The sequence below is a fragment of the Typopeltis vanoorti genome, chromosome 23 (genome assembly GCF_054136105.1).
Source record: "Typopeltis vanoorti isolate ZY-2024b chromosome 23, IOZ_Tvanoo_1.0, whole genome shotgun sequence".
In the NCBI taxonomy this organism is placed as follows: domain Eukaryota; kingdom Metazoa; phylum Arthropoda; class Arachnida; order Uropygi; family Thelyphonidae; genus Typopeltis; species Typopeltis vanoorti.
Window position 1 is genome coordinate 44,708,773 of NC_143571.1, and position 21,861 is coordinate 44,730,633.

Below are 21,861 nucleotides of genomic sequence, written 5' to 3' on the forward strand. Positions count from 1 at the left end.
GTACATGTGTCCCAATCGACGGTGTGGCAAGTTCTTTGAGATGAACGATTACATCCCTACCATGCACAGATGGTGCATGCCTTGACCCCTGCAGATTACTGGCCTCGTGTGGATTTTGCACAGTGGTTCCTGCAGCAGACTGCAGTGCAACCGGACTTTGATGCATGTCTTATTCACTGACGAATGCGCCTTTACACGTGAGGGCATTTTTAATACCCACAATTATCATGTGTTGGCAAGCAGAAATCCGCACGCCATACATTCACATTCGTACCAGTGGCGTTTCTCCATAAATGTTTGGGCTGGAATCCTACATGACCATTTGAATGGCCCATACCTTCTGCCAGCACGACTGAATGGGAGAACGTGCCTCATATTTTTACAAGAGGTCTTGCCAGAATTACTGAAACCTGTTCCAGAAAACATTCAAACACGTATGTGGTACCAACACGACGGAGCGCCACCCCATTTCAGCGTGGATGTGCGGAACTCCTTGTATGCAACATTTCCAGGACGATGGATTGGTCGGGGTGGTTCCATCGCTTGGCTGCCACGATCGCCCAATCTCTCATGTGTGGACTTTTTCCTATGGGCCATATGAAAAGCCTGATCTACGATAGCCCCATCGATTCCAACAAGGACCTTATTGCCGCTGTACAAGAAATGCCTAGTGTTTTCGCCAATGTACGCTAATCACTACGTCGAAGGTGTGAAGCCTGCATTAATGTTGGTGGTCGCTCTTTTGAACAGTTTCTGTAATTTGTTCAATAAAATTCTTTAATTTATGTTCTGTAATATTTGCAATTGTTTCAAATCTCCTCTTATGTCATTCTTGTGTTTCTTCATTTCCTGACACAGTAGTTGCTAATCCCTAGCGCTTCATCGCTTGAGTTTGGACCATGCATTGTATGACGAAAAGTGCTTGTTTAGGTGTTCTATCACTTCTTAAAGTTTGGCCCAAGAGTTCTGAATCACCCTGTGTGTGTGTATGTATGTGTGTGTGTATATATATATATATATATACACACACACACACACACACACACACACACACACACACACACACACACACACACACACACACACACACACACTCTTGAGGGCCTCTGCCCCACCGAGTTCCGGACTGGTAGGCCAGTTCTCCTTGAATTCTGATGACTCAATTTTGAAGACTTGACACTCAGGGTAGCCCGAGTTTCAAAACGTTTCAAATAACTTGACAAAAAACGTGACGCAAAAACGTTACAGAAAAAGGCTTATCATTTTATATTATAGGGTAGATATATATATATATATTTGTATGCCGATATGAACATGTTCAATAATTTTAATGACTTAAACCACCGAGATAATTAAAAATAAAGTTTAATAAGGACACAACTAGTTTTATTGATAAGCCGACTTCATCAGGTGTCAAAGTACAAAGGTATATGCAAAAAAGACCGACAGAAACATTACACACTAACAACAGAGCTATCAAAAACTGTGGTTAAGTTTAAATTGGAGTCTGCGCTTCAGTTCTAGCTACACTTATATGCGTGTGTGTGATCTCGTGAGAATGCTAGACTTTACAGCAGAGCTATGTAAATCTGGCAAATTGTAGCTATCAATAAAGTTGCTAACTTAACTACAGTTTTTGATAGCTCTGTTGTTGCTAGTGTGTAATGTTTCTGTTGGTCTGTTTTTTTTTTTTTTTTTTTTTTTTTTTTTTTTTTTTTTTTTGTATATACCTTTGTACTTTGACACCTGATGAAGTTGGCTTACCAACGAAACTAGTTATGTCCTTATTAAACTTTATTCTTAATTATTTCGGTGGCTTAAGTCATCATTAAAATGATTGAACATATATATATGTTAGCTACACTATTAATGGCTAAAAATTTCTCTGCTCATTTCTTATTGTTGTTTTTCCATCTTACCACTATAAACAGAAAATTAAGTCTTATTGTTGAATTTTAAGTTAGCTTATTTCACTCCACATCAGACAGGCTTTACTTCAAGATTTGTTGAAACTTTGCTCGTTTCCTGATCCCTAGTGTCTTTAATCAATCATACCTACTGTTTCAAAGGATCTTACCTGTTATGGGGTTCACTTGCTTACCTTCTTTGCCAAAATACTTGATTCCTGTGTGGTTCCCCCTCCCCTCATCTTCTCATGATATCTGATTTTTAATATGAATCCCACTATGAAAGGTCAGCTTGCAGTACATCATGTGATCAAATATATCTGGACATCCCTTTGTAGTAGTGGATATGGCTATATACATCACAACCACGGCTCATACAGTTCTGAAAGGAAGCACAGTCTTGCACTCTGAATAGGTAAACATGAAAAGTAAAATTGACCATACTGAATAACTGAGTTACTTATGGTGTCACTTACAATTGATCGGGACAGCTGTAGCAGTCCCGATCAATTGTAAGTGACATTACAGTTATCTACCATTTATCCAACCTCAAAAGGTGGATAAATGGTACATTAAAACTACACTGGAAAGGCATTTTACTGTTCTGATAATTGAGGGGTCAGATTATTGAATTACAATTTCATGGTGTTCTACTAGAATTTGGTTGATATGCAAGGGTTGGTTAATTGAGAAGCCATTGTTTTGAAGGTTAGATATACTGTAGACTGTATTGTAAAATGGAAATGCTTAGCAGCAACATCAGCACAATTGCAATGTGGTAGGCCACATAAGATCATGGGCGTAAGACCACCGAGTGATGAAGCACTTGGCACAAAAAAATCGCCTGTCCACTTTTTGGAACAGTGCCACCATGCATTTTGTTTTGTGATCATCATCATTGAGCAGATTTGGCAGCCATCTTGCGCGCGCACACTCACACACAAATTTGTGGTAAGGGTTCTTGTGACAGTTTTGTAGAGTAAAGAACAAGAAATTAGCAGGAAACGTGTACTCAACTCAGAAATGTTGATTATTATTATTATTAAAATCTTCTCATTCACCTTGGTCAATAGATCAGTAATTAAAAATGGGTGGTCAGTTTGGTCTTCATTTATCCTTCCTGCACTTCTGGTATCCTGTGGCAATATATAAGGTCATCTGAGTGGTTTGCAATTTAAACCTGTTAATAAAATTAAGAGGATTAAATTACAAACTTATCCCTTAAATCTTATAATTTCAAGTTACTATTGTTCTTGATACTCTCAGCTAAAATAAGTGAAATACAAGGGTGGATCAAAAGTTTTCAAAAAATGTCTTTATATTTAATTTTAATATTTTGTTCTGGTGAACAAAATGATATTTGAATAATTTGTTTAATGCCTAGCCAAAAATCATTAAATTTGAAATGTTTTTTTAATTACTAGCTCAAACTTGAAAATACTTACATTTGACGTAATCTGAAACCTTTGCATAGAGAAAAGGGCTGGTCATGAAGAAGCGTAGTGAATTTATTCAAAAAATAATAAGAAAGATTAATCTCATTGCACATGTCAACTTGAGATATGTGCACAGAGATGTTAAAATTGAATTTGCTACATGCTTATATAGTTGAACTCAATAATCTAAAGATTTATGAATTCATAATCAGCTTGTCAGTCATCAATAGCTATTGAATGATACCAGAATTGCATGCCAGTCTTTGGGGTTAATGTTTCATCAAATAAATTGTTACATGCATTGAAAGTGATTTTTTAATAGTGCAGTTATGCAAAATAGTTTATCAACCTGAGTGAAGCAACAGTTCTGGTTCAGTAAGAGATCACTTCAAGAACATGGCTATGTTCTTACTAAATAGCTTAAGGAAATTACAACATACAATAGGATATACATTAAAATAAATTTTAATACACTTCCAATATTTCTGCAATGTCACGTTGCCATTATCACAGGAACTTAAATACAAGACACGTGCATGCAAGCACAACACCCAGTAAATAAGGAACGAAGCAGGAAGCTATTCTTTCTCCTAAAAGGCCTGATGGTGCCCCCTAGCGGGCAATGTTGGTATTCTTGGCTGATTGGGCTGAAGGTCTTCTGATGTAGGTTTCCCAAATTTGGGGCAGTCTCATGCAACCAAATTTGTTGAGGTTTGGATTGTTTCTTAGGGCTGAGGCTGATTCCATGAATAGCCTTTCGTATTTGAATTTACTATGGTGTATTATCGTGGCTTTCTTCCACCGTATTCTATGGCAGGTATTCAGTGCATGGTCTGCAAGACCAGAGTCTTGCATTGGTGAAATTGGTGAAAACGGATGTAGTCCTTGTGTTCTGAAATTCTGATATTAGCTGTCCTGCCTGTTTGGCTAAAGTAGGACAGCTTACAACTGCAAGGGACTTGGTATACACCAGTTAGGTCTTGGGGGGGGAATCTTTAGTAGAGCGGATAAGGGATGCCAATTTTTTATAAGGTCTGTAACAAGAAGCTAAGTCATGTTTTTTTAGGATTTTTGTAATTTTTTCCGAGATGCCTTGGATATAGGGAATGGTGATGGATTTAGAGTAATCTTTGTTGTGAAGGGGCAGGGTTGTGGTTTTTTGGTTTCAATATTTTTTTGGGGGGGCTAAGTGTTGGGTTAAGTTGCTGAGTGTTGAGTTAAGAAAGTGTTGAGAATGTCATTTAGTTCTGTGGTTAGGGCATTGTCATTGGAACAGATAAGTTTAGCCCTGTTGTGTAGGTCTTAATGACTCCATATTGTTGTGAGGGGTGGGGGATTGTTGGTGAATGTATCTGCCTGTATGGGTGGGTTTTCTATAAACTGAGAAAACCAAGGTTCCATCAGGCTGGCAGGTGACTAGTGTGTCTAAGAAAGGAAGGCAGTTGTTTTTTTCTTCTTCCAGGGTGAACTTGATTCTGGGTGTTGGTTGTTTAAGTGTGTTAGGAAGGAGAGGAGTGCATCGGAGCCATGTGGCCAAATAGTGAACACATCATCAACATGGCAAAGCCATATGGTTGGTTTTTGTGGGGCAGAGTTTAAGGCTTTCTCTTCAAAAGTCTCCATATAAAAGTTGGCCAAGGATGGGGAGAGTGGAGAACCCATGGCTGTCCCCTCTATTTGTTTGTAGAATTTTCCTACAAACAGAACACAAGGACTACATCCGTTTTCACCAATACAGCCACTCTGGTCTTGCAGATGATGTGCTGAATACCGGCCATAGAATACGCTGGAAGAAAGCCACGATAATACACCGTAGTAAATTCAAATACGAAAGACTATTCATGGAAAATCAGCCTCAGCCCTAAGAAACAATCCAAACCTCAACAAATTTGGTTGCATGAGACTGCCCCAAATTTGGGAAACCTACATCCGAAGACCTTCAGCCCAATCGGGCAAGAATACCAACATTGCCCCCTAGGGTGCACCATCAGGACTTTTAAGAGAAAGAATAACTTTCTGCTTCCTTCCTCATTTACTGTGTGTTGTGCTTGCGTGCATGTGTCTTGTATTTAAGTTCCTGTGATAATGGCAACGTGACGTTGCCGAAATATTGGAAGTGTATTAAAATTTATTTTAACGTATATTCTATTGTACGTTGTAATTTCCTTAAGCTATTTCATAAGAATGTATAACCAACGTCTAAGCCTTTCCACAAGAAATATGGCTATGTTATGAAATTTTCAGGGCATACTGTTCTCAACATCCATAGCACATGTATATTATTCTGTGCAAGCTCTGCATAGAATAGTATGTACTCATGATGCAAAAGTGAGTCTTCTCCAACAAGACAATGCCAGACTGCACAGAACAATTCATAGTACACACACGCTGCAGAATAGTATACACCACTGCTCGAGTGGTGTTTTCCTCCCCCAAGACAATCCCAGATGCAAGAAAATAAATCAAGCAGATGAAGCTTCTACCTCGTACATCACAGTCCAACTAGGCATTCTAATAAATTAAAGATCTAATTAAATTAAAGGCATGCTAAGAAATTATATTCTTGGTTTCATACTTTATCCAAGTGTAAGCAAACAAAGCTTGCATGTGAAGTCACTTAATGACTGGGTACTTGTATATAGAGGCTAATGACTTCATTCACATCATTTGCCTTAGTAGCCCATAATATAATGCACATATCCTTTCAGACATGTATAATGCTATGCATGATCAGAAGTGCCATTACCCAGCCCTGTTCCGACCTTTATTTATTAAGGTATTATTAAGGGGAGCCAGACCCAGAAGTGATACCAAGGTTGAAGTAATGCAGAAGTCATATTCCCATATACAAGTAGCCCAAAGCTGTCACACCTTATTACTAAAATACTCTGGATATAAATATAGATACTTTTATACTAAAATACTCCGGATTAGAGATAGATATTGAAAATTTTATCTATCTCTAATCCAGAGTATTTTAATAAGGTGTTGACACCTTTTGGCTACTTGTATATGGAAATATGACTTCTGTATTACTTCAACCTTGGTGTCACTTCTGGGTCTGACTCCCACTGACAAGACCTCAATAAAGTTGAAACTGGTCTGGGTAGTGGGCATTCCCATAATGCATAGCATTATACATCTGCATGGATATATGCATTGCATTATGGGATACAAGGCAATTGACGTGAAGTCATTAGCCTCTATATACAAGTAGTCCAGTTTTGAAGTGACTTCACATGCAAGCTTTCTTTGCTTACACTTGGATAAAGGATGAAACCAAGAATATGATTTCTTGGCATCTTTAATTTATAGTATAACAAAGTGAAAAAACTTTCAATAGGCATTCTAATTATCATTGGTTCTCTTCATACATGAATGGCATTTTGTCATTGTTAAGGGAGTTAGGACAAGATGCCTAGAGTTTTTTTTTACCTACTAAGGACTGGTTCTGAAGCCAGTGGGGATTGTAAAAGGGAAATGGATTGTGACTATAGAACATAATATAATGACATACTTTATTACAATTTTTCTTAAATTGTGAATTTATGAAGCATTGAAAAGAAAATTTTCAAAAGTCCAAAAACTTTTCAGTTACCCTTGTATTGAATGTAATCCTGTCAATTTTTCTTAGAATTTTTGGTCACTTCAGTTCAGTAGTTTTCTTAGTAACAGACATATGCTCCTAAAAGCATAAAATTAGTGCACTGGTTCAGAAAAACCAGATAAAAAGTTCTATTATGACAAATAAAAGATTTGAATGGTTATTGGCAGTTATCCTGCACATCCATAACCACAAAACCTTTTTACCTTTTTGGTATATTTTTAATCTCTGAATGCAACGGCATTGTTTCAACTTGCGAGATTATATACTGTTTAAAAGTGCCACATCATAAGTGGCTCATTCAGATTATTGAAAGTGTTGATGATAATGCTTAATGTACAAATTCTAGACGTCATTGAGATGCTTGATTCTGAATGGAAATCAGTCAGTGCTGCTACAATTATAAACTCTTTTAGACAGTCAGGTTTCCCATTTGAAACAAGCAGTGATGAGATGGAAAAACAGTGATCTTTGCGTACAAGTCTAATACCATCATTGCAGATAACTTTACATTGGAAGACTTCCAGGATAGAGATCATATTTTTGGATGAAAAAGGAATTCTGGAACTTGTATCCTCCAGTACCATATGTACCAAACTGCAAGAAACACCTGATGATGACCTGAACATTCTTCCTGTGTCCAACCATTCAGCAGTTTAAAACTGCCAAGGATATTCTACCTAGATATTTGAGACCGTGAGAAACTTTTGAACCATCATTTCCTCATGTAAAGATCATTCAAGATTTCTTATTATCTCATGCAAAAGATGGTGAAAAAATTGAGGAATTTTTCTGATGTTAACAGGTTAGATTTTTTCCCCAATAAAATATCTTTAAACATACTATTAAATTATTCAAGCACTCATTTCAGATGGAAACTATTGTTCTTTAGTAATACATTATTTGAATGTAGTATTAAATTTCTTTCTGCATAATCTGTATTATATACAAATATATAAATTATACAATTTTAAATTTATAAGTTCAAATTCATGAAATTTAAACATTTTAAAACTGATGAATGATTTCTGCAGTGTATGTGTGTGATTTATTTTTTACAAAGAATTAACTTTCAGATATAAAAGTGTATGTCAAATACACTGAATTATATGCCATTCGACTTCTGACTAGGGCCTAATTCTGTTTTCAATGTTAGGTTTATTGCTGTCACAGTCAAGTACAGTGATAATTGCAGCTGTCTTTTGTTTGCATCTCTTTTAAAAATTGATCATTATATTTTTTTATTTCGCCATGATTAATTTTTCATTTTCGTTTTTCAAATAGCAGATTCTAAGATCAGAATTGCAGAAGATGAACTAATAGTTCAAATACAGACTTCATATATTACAACCAAACATATCGGGGATCAGTTTGTTTGATTCACACCACATTTTGGTGTGAGTCAAATTTTCCGAAGAAAATTGTTAATAGGAAGTTGTAATAGTGCATACTTAATCATGTAATACTGTTGTAATTTCCTGTATGCTCCTTGAGGATACATATCAGGAATTGGATGAGGATGATGATGAATGTACAGTTTCTTCAGCTTTCTATAAACTTTTATAAAGGTCTCTGCCAAAAGGTGTGTAAACATGGTATTATTGATTTCATTTTGTCACAACTCTCTGAATGAGGCTCTGTCCAATTTTCATTTTTGTGCAACACATAGTCTTTTCCTTGCTTTCTGCCCATTACTCCACATTTAAGATTACATGTTCACTGGTTTGTATATGTGATATCTCTAGCTTTCTTAGCAACATCTGTTCTGACAGAAACTGTCAGGTCAGGCAGATTAAATCTCTCCATTTCTTTCTATCCTTCCAAATTCTTCCTTCATGAACACTGTGCCAGTTCATGTTTCTCCTTTCTAGAACTTCTCTAATCTGGTGTCTCCACCTTTTCTGTGGTCTTCCTTTTGGTCTCTTCCCCTCAAATTTCATTTCATACATCCTTCTTGGTATTCCTTCTATGTTCATTCTCATTAGAAGTTCAAACCACTTCATGCGAGAGTTTATAAGCATTCATTTCTTCAACACTTTTTTAGCCCTAAACTATTCCTAATGGTCACATTTCTTATACTGTCTTTCCTTGTTTTTGTCAGTAAAAAAGAGACATGAATTGAATACAAGTAATTGAAGTTTTCATTTTCATTGCTTGTATTCTATTCATGTTAGTCTCCCTGACTCTGCTGTATAATTCAAAATGGGCAAAAAAGTAACTTTTGCCAATCAAAAACTTGCACTTGGAGACCTCACTGTTCCAAAGTAGACTATTACACTAAAGTATAAAATCCTCCAAATTATCTCCTGGTCTAAACTTCCACCACTAGAAAGTATACTTCCCAGATATTTGAAGTTTTCACTACCCTTCAAATCTTGCCCATTGAGTCTAACACCATTAATGTGTACATTCCCGCTACGATTTAAACAATGCTCTCACTCTTCTTACTATTAACATAGAAACCACACTTTGTTACACTATTCCTTTTTGCCCAGTTTCTTCTGTAGTTCTGAATGTGTCCAAATTACCACACCATTTACAAACATAGCCAAACCTTTCTGGCCATTAACCGTATCTAGGACACCATTTATCACCACCATGAACAGTGATGGAGATAACACACTTCATTGTTGCACTCTATTTTTAAGAGAGTGTAAACCAGTCTAAATTACCAAATTTATTCTTCACACAACTCTTAGACTTAGCATTCGTATTCTTTCCAGTGTCTTTCCATCATTTCTCTTATAGAAAAAAGTAAATTCAACAGTAGATTGTACTTTTCTAAAACCAAATTGCTCTTCTCTTCAACCTTCCTCTATTTTGTCTGTTATTCTTGTTGCCATTATCCTTTCATAAATCTTTACACAATGACACAATAATGTTATTCCTCTATAGTTACTACACTCCCTTTTGAGCCTCCTTTATAAATTGGAACAATAATTCCCTTGGTCCAATTGTCAGGTATCATCAGTGGTTAAATTCACCCGGAGCCCGGACCCTGAACATTTTTCTGTTTTGTGACTTTTCTCCCTTTATGGTAATTATGCCTACATTATTGTGTTATTATTCAACAATTGTTTACAGTTTCGAATGTGTATATATCAGTATCAACAGTCCCCTGATTACGAACGTGTGATGAAAGGGATGGGGAAGTTTGGAGCTTCCTGTAATTTGTTATCTTGCAGCGATTGACAAGCAAACAATATTGCAGCATAGTGTAGCGGAATTTTGACACACTCTTAGTGTTATTTTGTCTTTTCTGGTTGACAGAACTGTCAGTAACCAACAATAGAACAGCAGATTAGCAGTTGTTTATCAGAGCTCATTATTGGGAGAAGCACAAAAAAAATCATGTAATATTTTTGTGTTTGTGTAGGTCTACTATTTCAACTATGGATAAATACATCGGTACTTATCCATAGTTGGTCATTTCTTCCATTAAGCATTAAGAGTGGGTGTATTACAAGTTCCAGTTGTTCTGCTGTATTTACAAATTACGTTCTTCGTAAATTTTTTCATTAAAAAAAGAATTTCATCCAAATTCTCTTAATCATCTGTGTGAGAATGTGAACGTTTTATTTTTTTCTACCAAATACGACATCATTACTACAACCCATGGACATGGGTGTCATTGTAAGTTTCAAAGCCCATTTTTTTAAAAAGACATTCTCAAATGGTAGAAACAACAGCAGGAGGAAATGCGGTTACGCTCCAAGAATTTTGGAAAAATTTTAATATTAAACACACAATTGAAAACATTCATGACTCATGGGAGCAAGTGTCTTCTAGCTGCATGAGAGCTGTTTGGAAAAATCTTTGGCCAGAGTGTGCTAATGATTTAGGTGGTTTTCAAAATCCTGTGAACAATGTGGTTTGAAGAAATCATTGCAATTGATTAAAGACCTTGGTTTTGATGGTGTTGATATAGAAGATGTTAAAGAATTATTGGATTCAAATTGAAAAGATTTCAGCGACAACTATCTTCTTGAAATTGAACAACAACGCGCATATGAAGATAATGAACAAATGGAATGTGAAGATGAGGTTCCAAAGGAGATAACAATTAAAGAACTGGATGGATATTTCACAGTTTAGAATCACTTAAGCAGCAAGCGATAATGGATATGGATCCAGATGTTAATCAAAGAATGCTTGTTTTCCGAGGTCTAGAGTGTCATTTTGCTTGTTATCGTAGAATTTATCCTGATAAGAAAAAACTAAAACTGTTCAAACGACTCTTAATAACTTTTTTTAATAAAAAATTGCAGTAACTAACGTAGGTACAAGCATTTATTAAACATTTACTTTGCATTCATTTTTTTTTATCTTTCCTAAAAGAGTACCATATAAAACTAATCATTAATACAGTACTCAGTCATGGACAAATTGTAATTTTTACCATTGATTATTATATTTGATTAACACGATTTTGATATACACGGTAACATCAAGGGATTAATTAATTGCGTTAATCAAGGAATACCTGTAATTCACACTGCGTGCACTCACAACATCCAATGACAATCCATCCCAATCATGCACCACCCTATGAGAGAAAAATATAGCCCTCACTCCCTTCTTAGCGGCATTCATTCTCAGCTTCCAAGAATGCCCTCTTGTCCTTTCCCCATACTTCATCAATTGAAATACTGTATGAGCCTTTCAGAAGTTTGTAAGTCTCAACCATATCACCCCTCTTTCTCCTCTTTGCTAGTGTCTGCAGTCTACAAATTCTCAGTGTCTTCTTAATCAGTATTCCACAATCCTGATACCATTTTTAACACTCTCCTTTGCACTTTCTCCCAATATATATCAGAATCACAACGGAAACCACGAGACCAGACCTGCTCATAGTTGTCCAAGTGAGGTTTTATCAAGGCCTTGTAAAGAGGCAAAATGACCTCTTTCTCTTTACATGTGAATGTTCATTTCGGCATTGCAGTTATCTTTTGAGTTGCATTTGCAATCTTTGCTACATGGTCCCTGAACTTCAACTTCCTATCTACTAACACTTCAAGATCCCTACCCTCATCAGTTCCGTCAAGCATAATCCCACCAATATAATACGACATTGGATATCTAATCACACGTAAGTGAATGACTTTATATTTACTGACATTGAACTGATATCCATTTTCTCATGCCCATAATTCCAGCCTATTCAAATCATTCTGCAAGAACTACATAGCAGCAGCATTCCTGATTATCCTACCTATCTTTGCATCATCAGCAAATAGCTATATGTCACTTGTCAAATCCTTCCCAATATCATTAATGTACAGATTGAATAATAGTGGACCAAGCACTGATCCTTATACACCACTGGTTACCTTAAATCTTGCAGTCTCACACCCCCCATATACCACTTTTTGATATGTCAGTCAGCCATCCTCTTATCCATGCTAATATTCCATAATCCAAACCCATATTCTCCAGTTTATGCAACAGTCTACCATGCCATATTCTGTCAAAAGCATCATGGCGTATCCATTCCCCTTGTCTAGTTCAATGGTAACATTGTTACACAATGTGAGAAAGTCTGATGTTGCTCATTGCAAAGTAGAGACTCGCTGTCAACCCATTTCTGAATGTAAGCCCTAACAAATTTTTCAAAATCTTCAACACCACTCCTGAGATACTAATTGATCAATAGTTGGATACATCCATCTTTGCACCACCCTTGTGCAATGGAATTATCATACATTCTTTCCATTCCTGCAGAATCTTCCTTGTTCTGAGACTCATATTAAATAGCCTGGTCAAAGGAATAGCCAGTTCAGCTGGAACACCCTTTTAGCACATGTGCTGATATCCCATCAGTCCCTATTGCTGAATTCTTATTCAGTTTGAGCATCATCTCTAATACTTCATCCTCATACACCTGAATTTCTTAATCCAGTGAAGACGTAGCAGTGAGCTCAATGTCACATACACCAGTTGATAGCTTTTAACAAAATGGATACTCATCGTTGAACAACCTCTTCTGCATCTGTAACGCCATATGCATTTAGAAGAGTTATTTTTTCATATTCATTCTTTCTTTTACTTGCAGCATATTGATAGAATTCTTGCGGGTTGTCTTTAGCATGCAGAGCCTGTTTCTTTTCATACTCAGACTTTGCTTTCTGTACAACAGTTGTGACTGTTTTAGCCTGCTGCTTATAATTTTCATAATGCATCCTTATGCAGATGGTATTCCTTCCACATCATCCTTTTCTTACTAGTCTCTTGCGTAAGATTACACATCCATTTCATTCCTACCCTATTTATGCTTCGAACTCTCAGGACACACTTTAATATCACATCATTTAAGTATTGTTTAAATGCTTCCCATGCACCTTTTCTGAATGAAACATTCATAAACTTGATCATTTCCCAAGTGAGTACTGCATGATCACTGTTACCAACTGGAGATAGAATTAACCAAAGCACCCTCTGACACTATAATGAAATCTAACACTCTTTGACCTCGAGTTCCTTCTGCCACATGTTGCTTAAGGAAGTTGTCCTACAACAGCTCAATAAATGCATTTTCATTCTTCTCATGAATGATTATGATTTCTCTTTTTGTGCTTATCTTGTCTATTTGGTGATTCATTTCATCACTAGCAACTGATCCACCAGATCTGACCCCACCATGTAATTGAACTTTTTGGTTCCGCCTCACACCAGATGGCTTCAAACTCACTGCCACATGAAATACTGTTAGTAGTAGTACTACAATCATAGGTCTCAAGTCTAATTGGATTCAAGTCATCCGATATCATTAGTAGCATGCCTATCTCCTTTCCTATCCTCTCTATCCTTCCTAAAAATAATGTACCCTTTACACTCGATACCAGTTAATATGTCTGATTCTGATAGCCAGGTCTCACTAATGTGTACAATCTGAGGTCCTAACATATTAACTAAGGTAACAAACTCTACACCTTTATTTCTGATACTCCTAGCATTTGTGTAGAAACATAATCTGCTTGCATGTTCTTTTGTATACTCTTGTCTGCATGACACAGTTGAACAACTTGCAGATCTCTGTTCTTCTCTAGTGCCTTATACATATAGACATCTTTGCACAAGTTTGATGCGTTTGAACCTAATGAACACAAAGTCTAAATCGTTCTCTCCTCATCAACATTTCCATGACAAAGCTCATTTCCGTCATTAACACAGTTATATAACATTGTCGCTCTTACGCTCACATTCTCACCATTGCTCCCTTTATAATTTAGTTTCCCTGCCTTTCTCTCTCTCTCTCTGCTAGGTCTCATACTAGTTGTTAGTTATTCTAATAACTGGTGAGACCAGTTATTAATCTAATCTCTCTTCCTATAGTCACAAGATTTTCATCACTATTTATTAAAAAACCTGGCTTCTCATTTCTTCTACTTTTTATTAGTTCATATAACATTTTTTATTCCCATTAACATCTTTTAACTCATGTGTAAATTCAGCCCATTTCTTATCTTTTCCTCTTTAATTATTATGATTATTTAAACAGTTTTTTTTTTTTTTTTTGCATGACTCTTTGATTGTAACCAAGTTTTCATAAACCTCAAAAAGCTGTATTTTTTAACTAGACTGCTTCTTTAACTCTCTCTTTCCACCACTATGTTTCTTTCCCTTTTTGGCTTCCACTTGTTCTTCTGATGTTCCTACCATTACATCTTGAAATTTTTCCCATTCCTCATCTACATTATCTGTAATTAACTCATGAACCTTGGTCCTAATCCTAGACTCAAATTCTTGGTTTACTTCAGGCTGTATTAATGTCTGTAGCTTCAGCTTTCTATCCCCTTTTTTCTTACCACCTTTATCTTCCACATACACCTTAAAAATGGCTATAAGAATCCTATAAGAAATCTTCCTTCTAAAGCAGATGTTCATAACTGCCTTAGTCCATTCTTTATCAAAAAAAATTTTTTTTTAAATCAGCTAACACCTTTTTATTTCTGTATAGGGAGTAGGCAAGGCCATATCTAACTTTTGGAGACTGAGTGGGCAGTTCAATCTACACTGGTAGCCAGTCAGAGATAACTGCCCCAAGGCTATCACTAATTAAATGGCATGCATTGAAGAAGGCGGATAGAGAGTACCGCCATCTCACGGTCCCTAACACAATATATTTAATGTCTGAAATAGTGTGGGTTCTACGGTCGATTTTCTTGAGTTTACGGGATGAAAAACTCAAGTTTCCGGGAGAAAAAAACCCGCTTGCCCATGCCAGAGATCAACTGACTCGAGAACTGGTTGAAAAAAGGCTTAGAAAAATTTCCTCTAGTCTCCAACTAGATTCGAAACAAAGTCTTCCTTCGTGCCGTCAAGCGCTGTTGAGTGCAAATGCCACTTCCACTGAGCTACAAAGGCTTTGTGTAGCTCAGTGGAAGTGGCCATTCTTTATCAAGGATGAAATAATCTATTACTGGTTTTTGCTCATCATCCCAGCTATATCTTGTAATTCTAGGACTTGTGTCTTTTCTGAAACGAGCTGTTTCCATTTCTGAGATAATTTCTGATGCAGATATTGAGTAACCTTTGTCATTCCTCATTTCTTTGACCAAAAGCAAATGGGCCCCATCATATCATCATCATGTCAAGTTTTGGAGCTTCTTAGTAATGCTCATCTTGGTATAGTTTGCAGATCCTATTTAAATCCACTGCAATATAAATGTTTTGTGACAGCCTTTCGATGGTAGGTGATTTTTATCCAATATCATTACTTCCATCTTGTTATTGGAGCTTTCCAGCTGGGGTGGGAAAGAACACTTTATTTTATAATAAATTTAGTTTAATCCTTTATCCAAGTGTGAGCAAACAAAGTTTGCGCCTGAAAGTATCTTCAGGACTGGGTTAAGGTGGTACAACACCAGGGCAACTCGTTGCAGAGGTGGAGCAAGCTACCCAAGTGAAAAATAAACTTTCAACATCTTTCTCTAAATCCAGAGTAAATTATTAAAAAAGGGTGGCATACCAATTGGCAATTCCTATAGGTAGAGATGACCTGCTAATGCTTCAGCCTGATATCTCCACTTGGGCCTGGCTCCCACTGAAGAGACCTCAATAAAGGTCGAAACTAGTCTGGATAGTGGCCCTTCCCTTAATGCATAACATTAGACATATCCGCAAGGAGATGTGTTTTGCATTATAGGAGATACTGAGATAGGAGTGTTGGTAGCTTGCTCCACCTTTGCAACTAGTTGCCCTGGTGTTGTACCACCTTAACCCAGTCCTGAAGATACTTTCAGGCACAAACTTTGTTTGCTCACACTTGGATAAAGGATTAAACTAAATTTATTATACTCTAACCAAGTGAAAAATAAACTTTCAACACCTTATTTTGAATTGTGGAAGTTTTCAAATCATAATTCCTGTCCCACCAGCAAAGTTAATGTACTGTTGGAAGGACAAAGTTTCAGTGAAATGCTGTGATTAATAATTGCTACACTCTTAATTGCCAGGATTTCTGTAGAAAGTGAAAATTTTAATTATATTCTGGAAAGAATGAAACTAAGAATGGTACTTAATATCTCTGTATACAATTTTTTATAATACTACACATGAAAGGTGGGAACATTAGTATTACTAATATTAATGTGCTTGCATGTTTCATTTGTATTACAAATACTATCCAGCAGGATTCAACAGATACAATTACCTGTGACAAGTAGATTTTGTCAGCTGGCAGGTAGCTGCAGACAGGACATAAAATATTTTGTTTAGTTAATTTTTAATACAAATTAGCTAAACAAAATATATATATTTTTTAAGCTTTAAGAAAAAGAAGAATATGTGTAATATAAAGGTCCAATTCTGGTAACAAAAATTGATGTAATGAATTATATTTTCCAAAAAAAAACAAAAAAACTCAGTGCTGCTTTTACTGTTTTTCCTTCTCATCATTTGACGTTTCTTTCTTGGAATGGTTTTAACACATAAAGGAATTGTTCTCCAAACAGTGATACAGTACTACCAATTGCTTTATGTAACTTTTGACTTTTTGGGACATATTAAATAAATGATGCTGTTGTGTGTGTGTTTGGGGGGGGGGGGGGTCTTGAGCAAGTACTTTTTTTTCGTAGCAAGTGGGATTCTACATTATTTGTGAAGTCCTCCTTATTAGTACTAATTATACAGATACTGATTCGTCTATAATTGTTACTTCTGTCTTGAAATCTCCTTTATGTAACTAGACTGTCTTGACAACTCTTTCCATTCCTTTGGGAGTCTATTAATTTTGAGGCTGAAATTAAATAGCTTACTTAGGGACATTGCCATTTCTCTGGTATATTCTGTAAAATGCAGACTGATATCTAGTTCTATGGTTGTATTCACATTGAGATTTCTTAATATCCTAAACATCTCCATTTTATCTACTTCTGTTCTCTTGTTTATCCAAGTCATATTAGTCACTGCATTGACTCCGCCTGGATAATACATACCCAGGGTCCTCCTGAATATTTATTATCCAGGATATCTAATCTATTGCAGCTTTTGTTAAATACACTTTCACTATTTCCCACATACTGCTAACATGCTTTCCTTGCAATTTGTCATAATACTTGTTTTGTAATTCCATATGTGCCTCTTCTTAATAGAAAATTCTGTATGCCTAGCCACTTCCCATGTCAAAACTGCATTATCACTCTATAATTAGAACCATCTTGATTATCAATAAATTCTCTGATGCTGTTATCACATTTATCAAACCATGGATACTTTCCATTAAATGCTGTTTTTTAGGAAATTCTCTCTTAATAGCTGCATAAATTCCCTTCCCTCCCCTCCCATGTGTGTGCTCTTTTCTCTGTTTGACTATGTCCTCATAGTTAATGTCCTCCATAATGATTACTGACCATGTGCTCATTGGTGATGTTTCCATTTAAATCTCATTTTGCTTACCTGTATTTATAACACCAAGTGTGTGTGTGTGTAATTTTTTTTATTTATTTTTTTTTTTTTGATTAAGGTTCATAAGGCAGAACACTGGAATAAGTTGATAACATTTATTTACTTAGTAACACGATGTTTCATCCCAGTTGTACAGGATTTCTTCAAGTGTAAATAAATTAACTAGTAGACAAAACAATAAGGACTAAAAAAGGCGACAACTATTATACATTTATATAAAAGAGACTGATGTTATTTTTTAAAAATTATTTCTAATTGTTCTGGATGTTCTGCGTGTTTATGCATTCATGTGAATGTTCTTGATCAAAGGCTAGGATGCATTCAGACAAGTTAAATTTAGTTATAAGTTAATATTTAAATGTTTAGGATCTAATGCTGTTTCCAAAGATTCCCATATTATTCTTTCTGTTGTATCATAACAAAGGTGTAATAGTTCTGATTTGTCCCATAAAACTTGATGTCTCATTTGCAACATGTCTTGTGGATCAGCTGAAGGGAGCACGTGTGATGACAAAATGCATTGAAGAACAAGTTCAATATCTTGAACCTGTTCTTCAATGCATTGTTCAATTGATTTTTCTGTCTGTCCATAGTAATATTTTAACAGTAATCACACCATACCGATAAACACCTGGATATTAAAGTGGGCTGTGTTGAGGTTTTACAGATTTTAATAGTGATCTCATCTTGATAACGGGGATAAATATTACTTTCAGGTTCAATATCTTGAACCTGTTCTTCAATGCGTTGTTCAATTGATTTTTCTGTCTGTCCATAGTAATATGACCAGTAATCACACCATAGCTTATAAACACCTGGATATTAAAATGGGCTATGTTAAGGTTTTACAGATCTTAATAGTGATCTCATCTTGATAAATGGGGTAAATATTACTTTGATTTTATATTCCTTAAGTATTTTTGCTAGTTTTATGGACACAGAGCTAATATATGGGAGCTTGATGAATGCTCTGTTTGTTTTCTTCATTAGAACTTTCTCTGTCTCATGTTGGTTGAGTAGTCTAGAGATGTGTGCTCACTATAGCCATTTTGAAGGAAAATGTTTCTTAGATGTTGAAGTTCTTTGGCTAGTTTGTCCTTGTCAGTCAGTGGGCTCTTGCTCCTAGTGTGAAAATGATACCCAATTTTTGAGGTCTATAATGATGGGATGAGGCATGTAGATATCTGTCAGTATGTGTAGGTTTTCAAAATATATCATCATCATCATCATCAAATTCCTGCATTGTACCCTCAAGGGGTGTACAGGATGTGACAGTACTACATGAAAAAATTACATCATTACTAACTTCCTATCTACAATTTTCCTCCAAATCAGTCTGTTACTTGTCAAGACTCCAACATTATCAGATCTTATATTTCTATCGTCTAAGGCACTTTGTACCGTATCAATCCACCTATATCTTGGTCTTCCTCTGGGTCGTTTTCCTGCCAACCTGGCAGAGAACACTTGTTTTGCTAATCTTTCCTCTCCCATTCTATTTAAGTGACCATACCATCTGAGATTAGCTCTGCTAACGCATTCCTGGATGCTGACAATGTCAAGTTCTTTCCTAATATCCACATTTTTAATATGATATTGTCATTGATGCCATCTGTTTTCACGCCTCTAATCTTTCTCAGGACTCTCATATCTGCAGTCTCTAGTCTTTGGTCAAGTGTTTTACTTCTGACCCAGCTCTCAGATCCATAAGTTAAAATTGGTTTGAACACAGTCTTGTATACAGCTAATTTAGTGTTCCGACTAATTTCTTTCTTATTCCATATGAATTTATTCAATTGACTTCCCACAATACCAGCTTTGCTGATTCTGTTGTCTATTTCTATATTTAGTTTACCATCTTCAGTAAAAATTGTGCCTAAGTAGCTGAAATGTTTTACTTGTTCCACAGGTTCTCCATTCACAACACAGTTGACATTTTCAATGATTCTGCCTATTTTCATTGTCTTTGTCTTTTGATTGCTGACCTTCATACCATATCTATTACAACAGCTATTCAATTTAGTCAAAGAATCTTGCAGACTTGTAGCGGATTTATTTAGAAGTATAACATCATCCGCATAAAGCAAAGAGCTGACATTAACATCTCCAATTTTGATATCAGGTTTAATACCACATTCCTTCATAATGTGATCCATATGGATAATGGATAACAGAGGGGATAATGTACATCCTTGTCTCACACCAGATTTAACATTAAACCATCTTCCTGTACTTCCTTCAATTCTAACTGCTGACTCACAACTCAAATAAAGACTAAGTATTGCTTGATATAATGCCCCATTGACACCATATAACTGCAGCGTATTGAATAGCTTCTCTCTTGGCACCTTGTCATATGCCTTTTCCAAATCGACAAAACTTAAATACAGATCTTTGTTATATTCCCGTGCTTTCTCGACTATTTGTCGTAAAGTGAAGATCTGATCCTGACAGCCTCTATTTGGCCTGAATCCAGCTTGTTCTTCACCAAGCTTTTCTGCCACAATTCTTCTCAACCGTTTCTCAAGTATACTTGCATAGATCTTGCCAGGAACACTCAGTAGGGAAATACCTCTGTAATTCTCACATTCGGTTTTATTTCCCTTTTTATATATGGGTACTATGAGAGCTCTACTCCAATCATCGGGAATTCGTCCCTCTGTCCAGGCTTTCTGAACTATGCAGTGCAGCCACTGTAAGACTCTTATACCACCATACTTCAGCATTTCTGGTCGAATATCATCTACTCCTGCTGCCTTTCCACATTTCAAGCCTTTGATGGCTTTTTCTATTTCAAGTATGGATATGTATTCCTGACTGCATGCCTGGTGAGTGTTTTTTATCACTGTGCTGTCATCACTGCTTGTTTCATTTAGCAGTTTTTCAAAGTAATTACTCCATACTTCAAGGATATCTTTTTCTCCTGTTTTCATTTCACCTTTATCATCTCTAATTCCTTTTACAGCACTCTTTCCTCCATTCCTAAGCTTCTTCAACAACCTCCAGAATATTTTGCCACCTTCTTGATATTTATTTTCTATTTTCTTGCCAAAGTCCTCCCATGACTTTTGTTTAGCTAGTTTTACACACTGTTTAGCTTTCTTACATTTGTCTCTGTATTCTGTAAGAGTAAAAGCTGACTTATTTCCCAGGAACTTTTGATATGCTTGCTTCTTTTCCTTCACTGCCTCTTTAACTTCTTGTGTCCACCAGGGAGTTCTGATTTTTTTATCCTTGCACACAACCTCACCACATGCCTCTCTGGCAGAATCAATCAATGTTTCCTTCAGAGTTTGCCACTGAATCTCCAAGGTTTGATTCCTGTTCTCAAACTCTTTCATTTTCTTTTCAATAATATTTCTGTATTTTAGTCTACAGTTCACATCTGAGAGCTGCTCAACTTTTATTCGCTTTAAAACTTTCTTACATGTTATTCTTTTCGATATGAAATTCAATTTTATCCTGCTCAAGACTAAATAGTGATCACTTCCAATTTCAAATCCTCTGTACACTCTGGTGTCCTGCACCAGGGAGAAAACATCGCTATCAACAATAACATAGTCAATGAGACTTTTCTTATTCCTAGCCTCTTCTCTCCATGTGAATTTGTGCACATTTTTATGTTGGAACATGGTGTTAGTAATAACCAGTCCATGTCCTGAGCAGAAATCCAACAGATATTTGCCATTATTATTAGCTTTGCTCTTTTCTCCAAATTTTCCCAAAATATTTTTGTATGTCTCACAATCATTTCCTACTCTGCTATTTAGATCCCCAACAAGGACCAACTTTTCCTTTTTCATTGTGTCAGTTGCTTTTTCTAAAGCCTCAAAAAATTCCTCCACTTCTACCTTAGTAGAACCTTCTGTGGGACCATAGGCACAAATAAGTCTCATTGTCCAGTTCCCCATTCTCATATTTGCCCACATTACTCTACTTGAGACTGACTGCCATTCAAGAAGATTAGCCTCGTATTTTGTGTTGAATACTATGGCTACTCCTTCTTTTC

The 21,861-nt window shown here is 36.1% G+C and overlaps 1 protein-coding gene across 4 annotated transcripts in view; it reads left to right on the forward strand.

Annotated features, from left to right (window-relative positions):
• Window positions 1–21,861, forward strand: part of LOC150093810 (uncharacterized) — a 364,154-nt gene that overhangs the window by 100,204 nt on the left and 242,089 nt on the right. The window contains exon 1 of one of the 4 annotated variants that reach the window (XM_090413167.1): window positions 7,225–7,752. The exons of the other annotated variants lie outside the window; for them this stretch is intronic. Within the exon in view, the coding sequence (XP_090269293.1) occupies window positions 7,743–7,752 (10 nt within the window). The 5' untranslated portion in view covers window positions 7,225–7,742. Of the gene's footprint in view, window positions 1–7,224; window positions 7,753–21,861 lie in introns of those variants that run through there. 4 annotated transcript variants of the gene reach the window in all.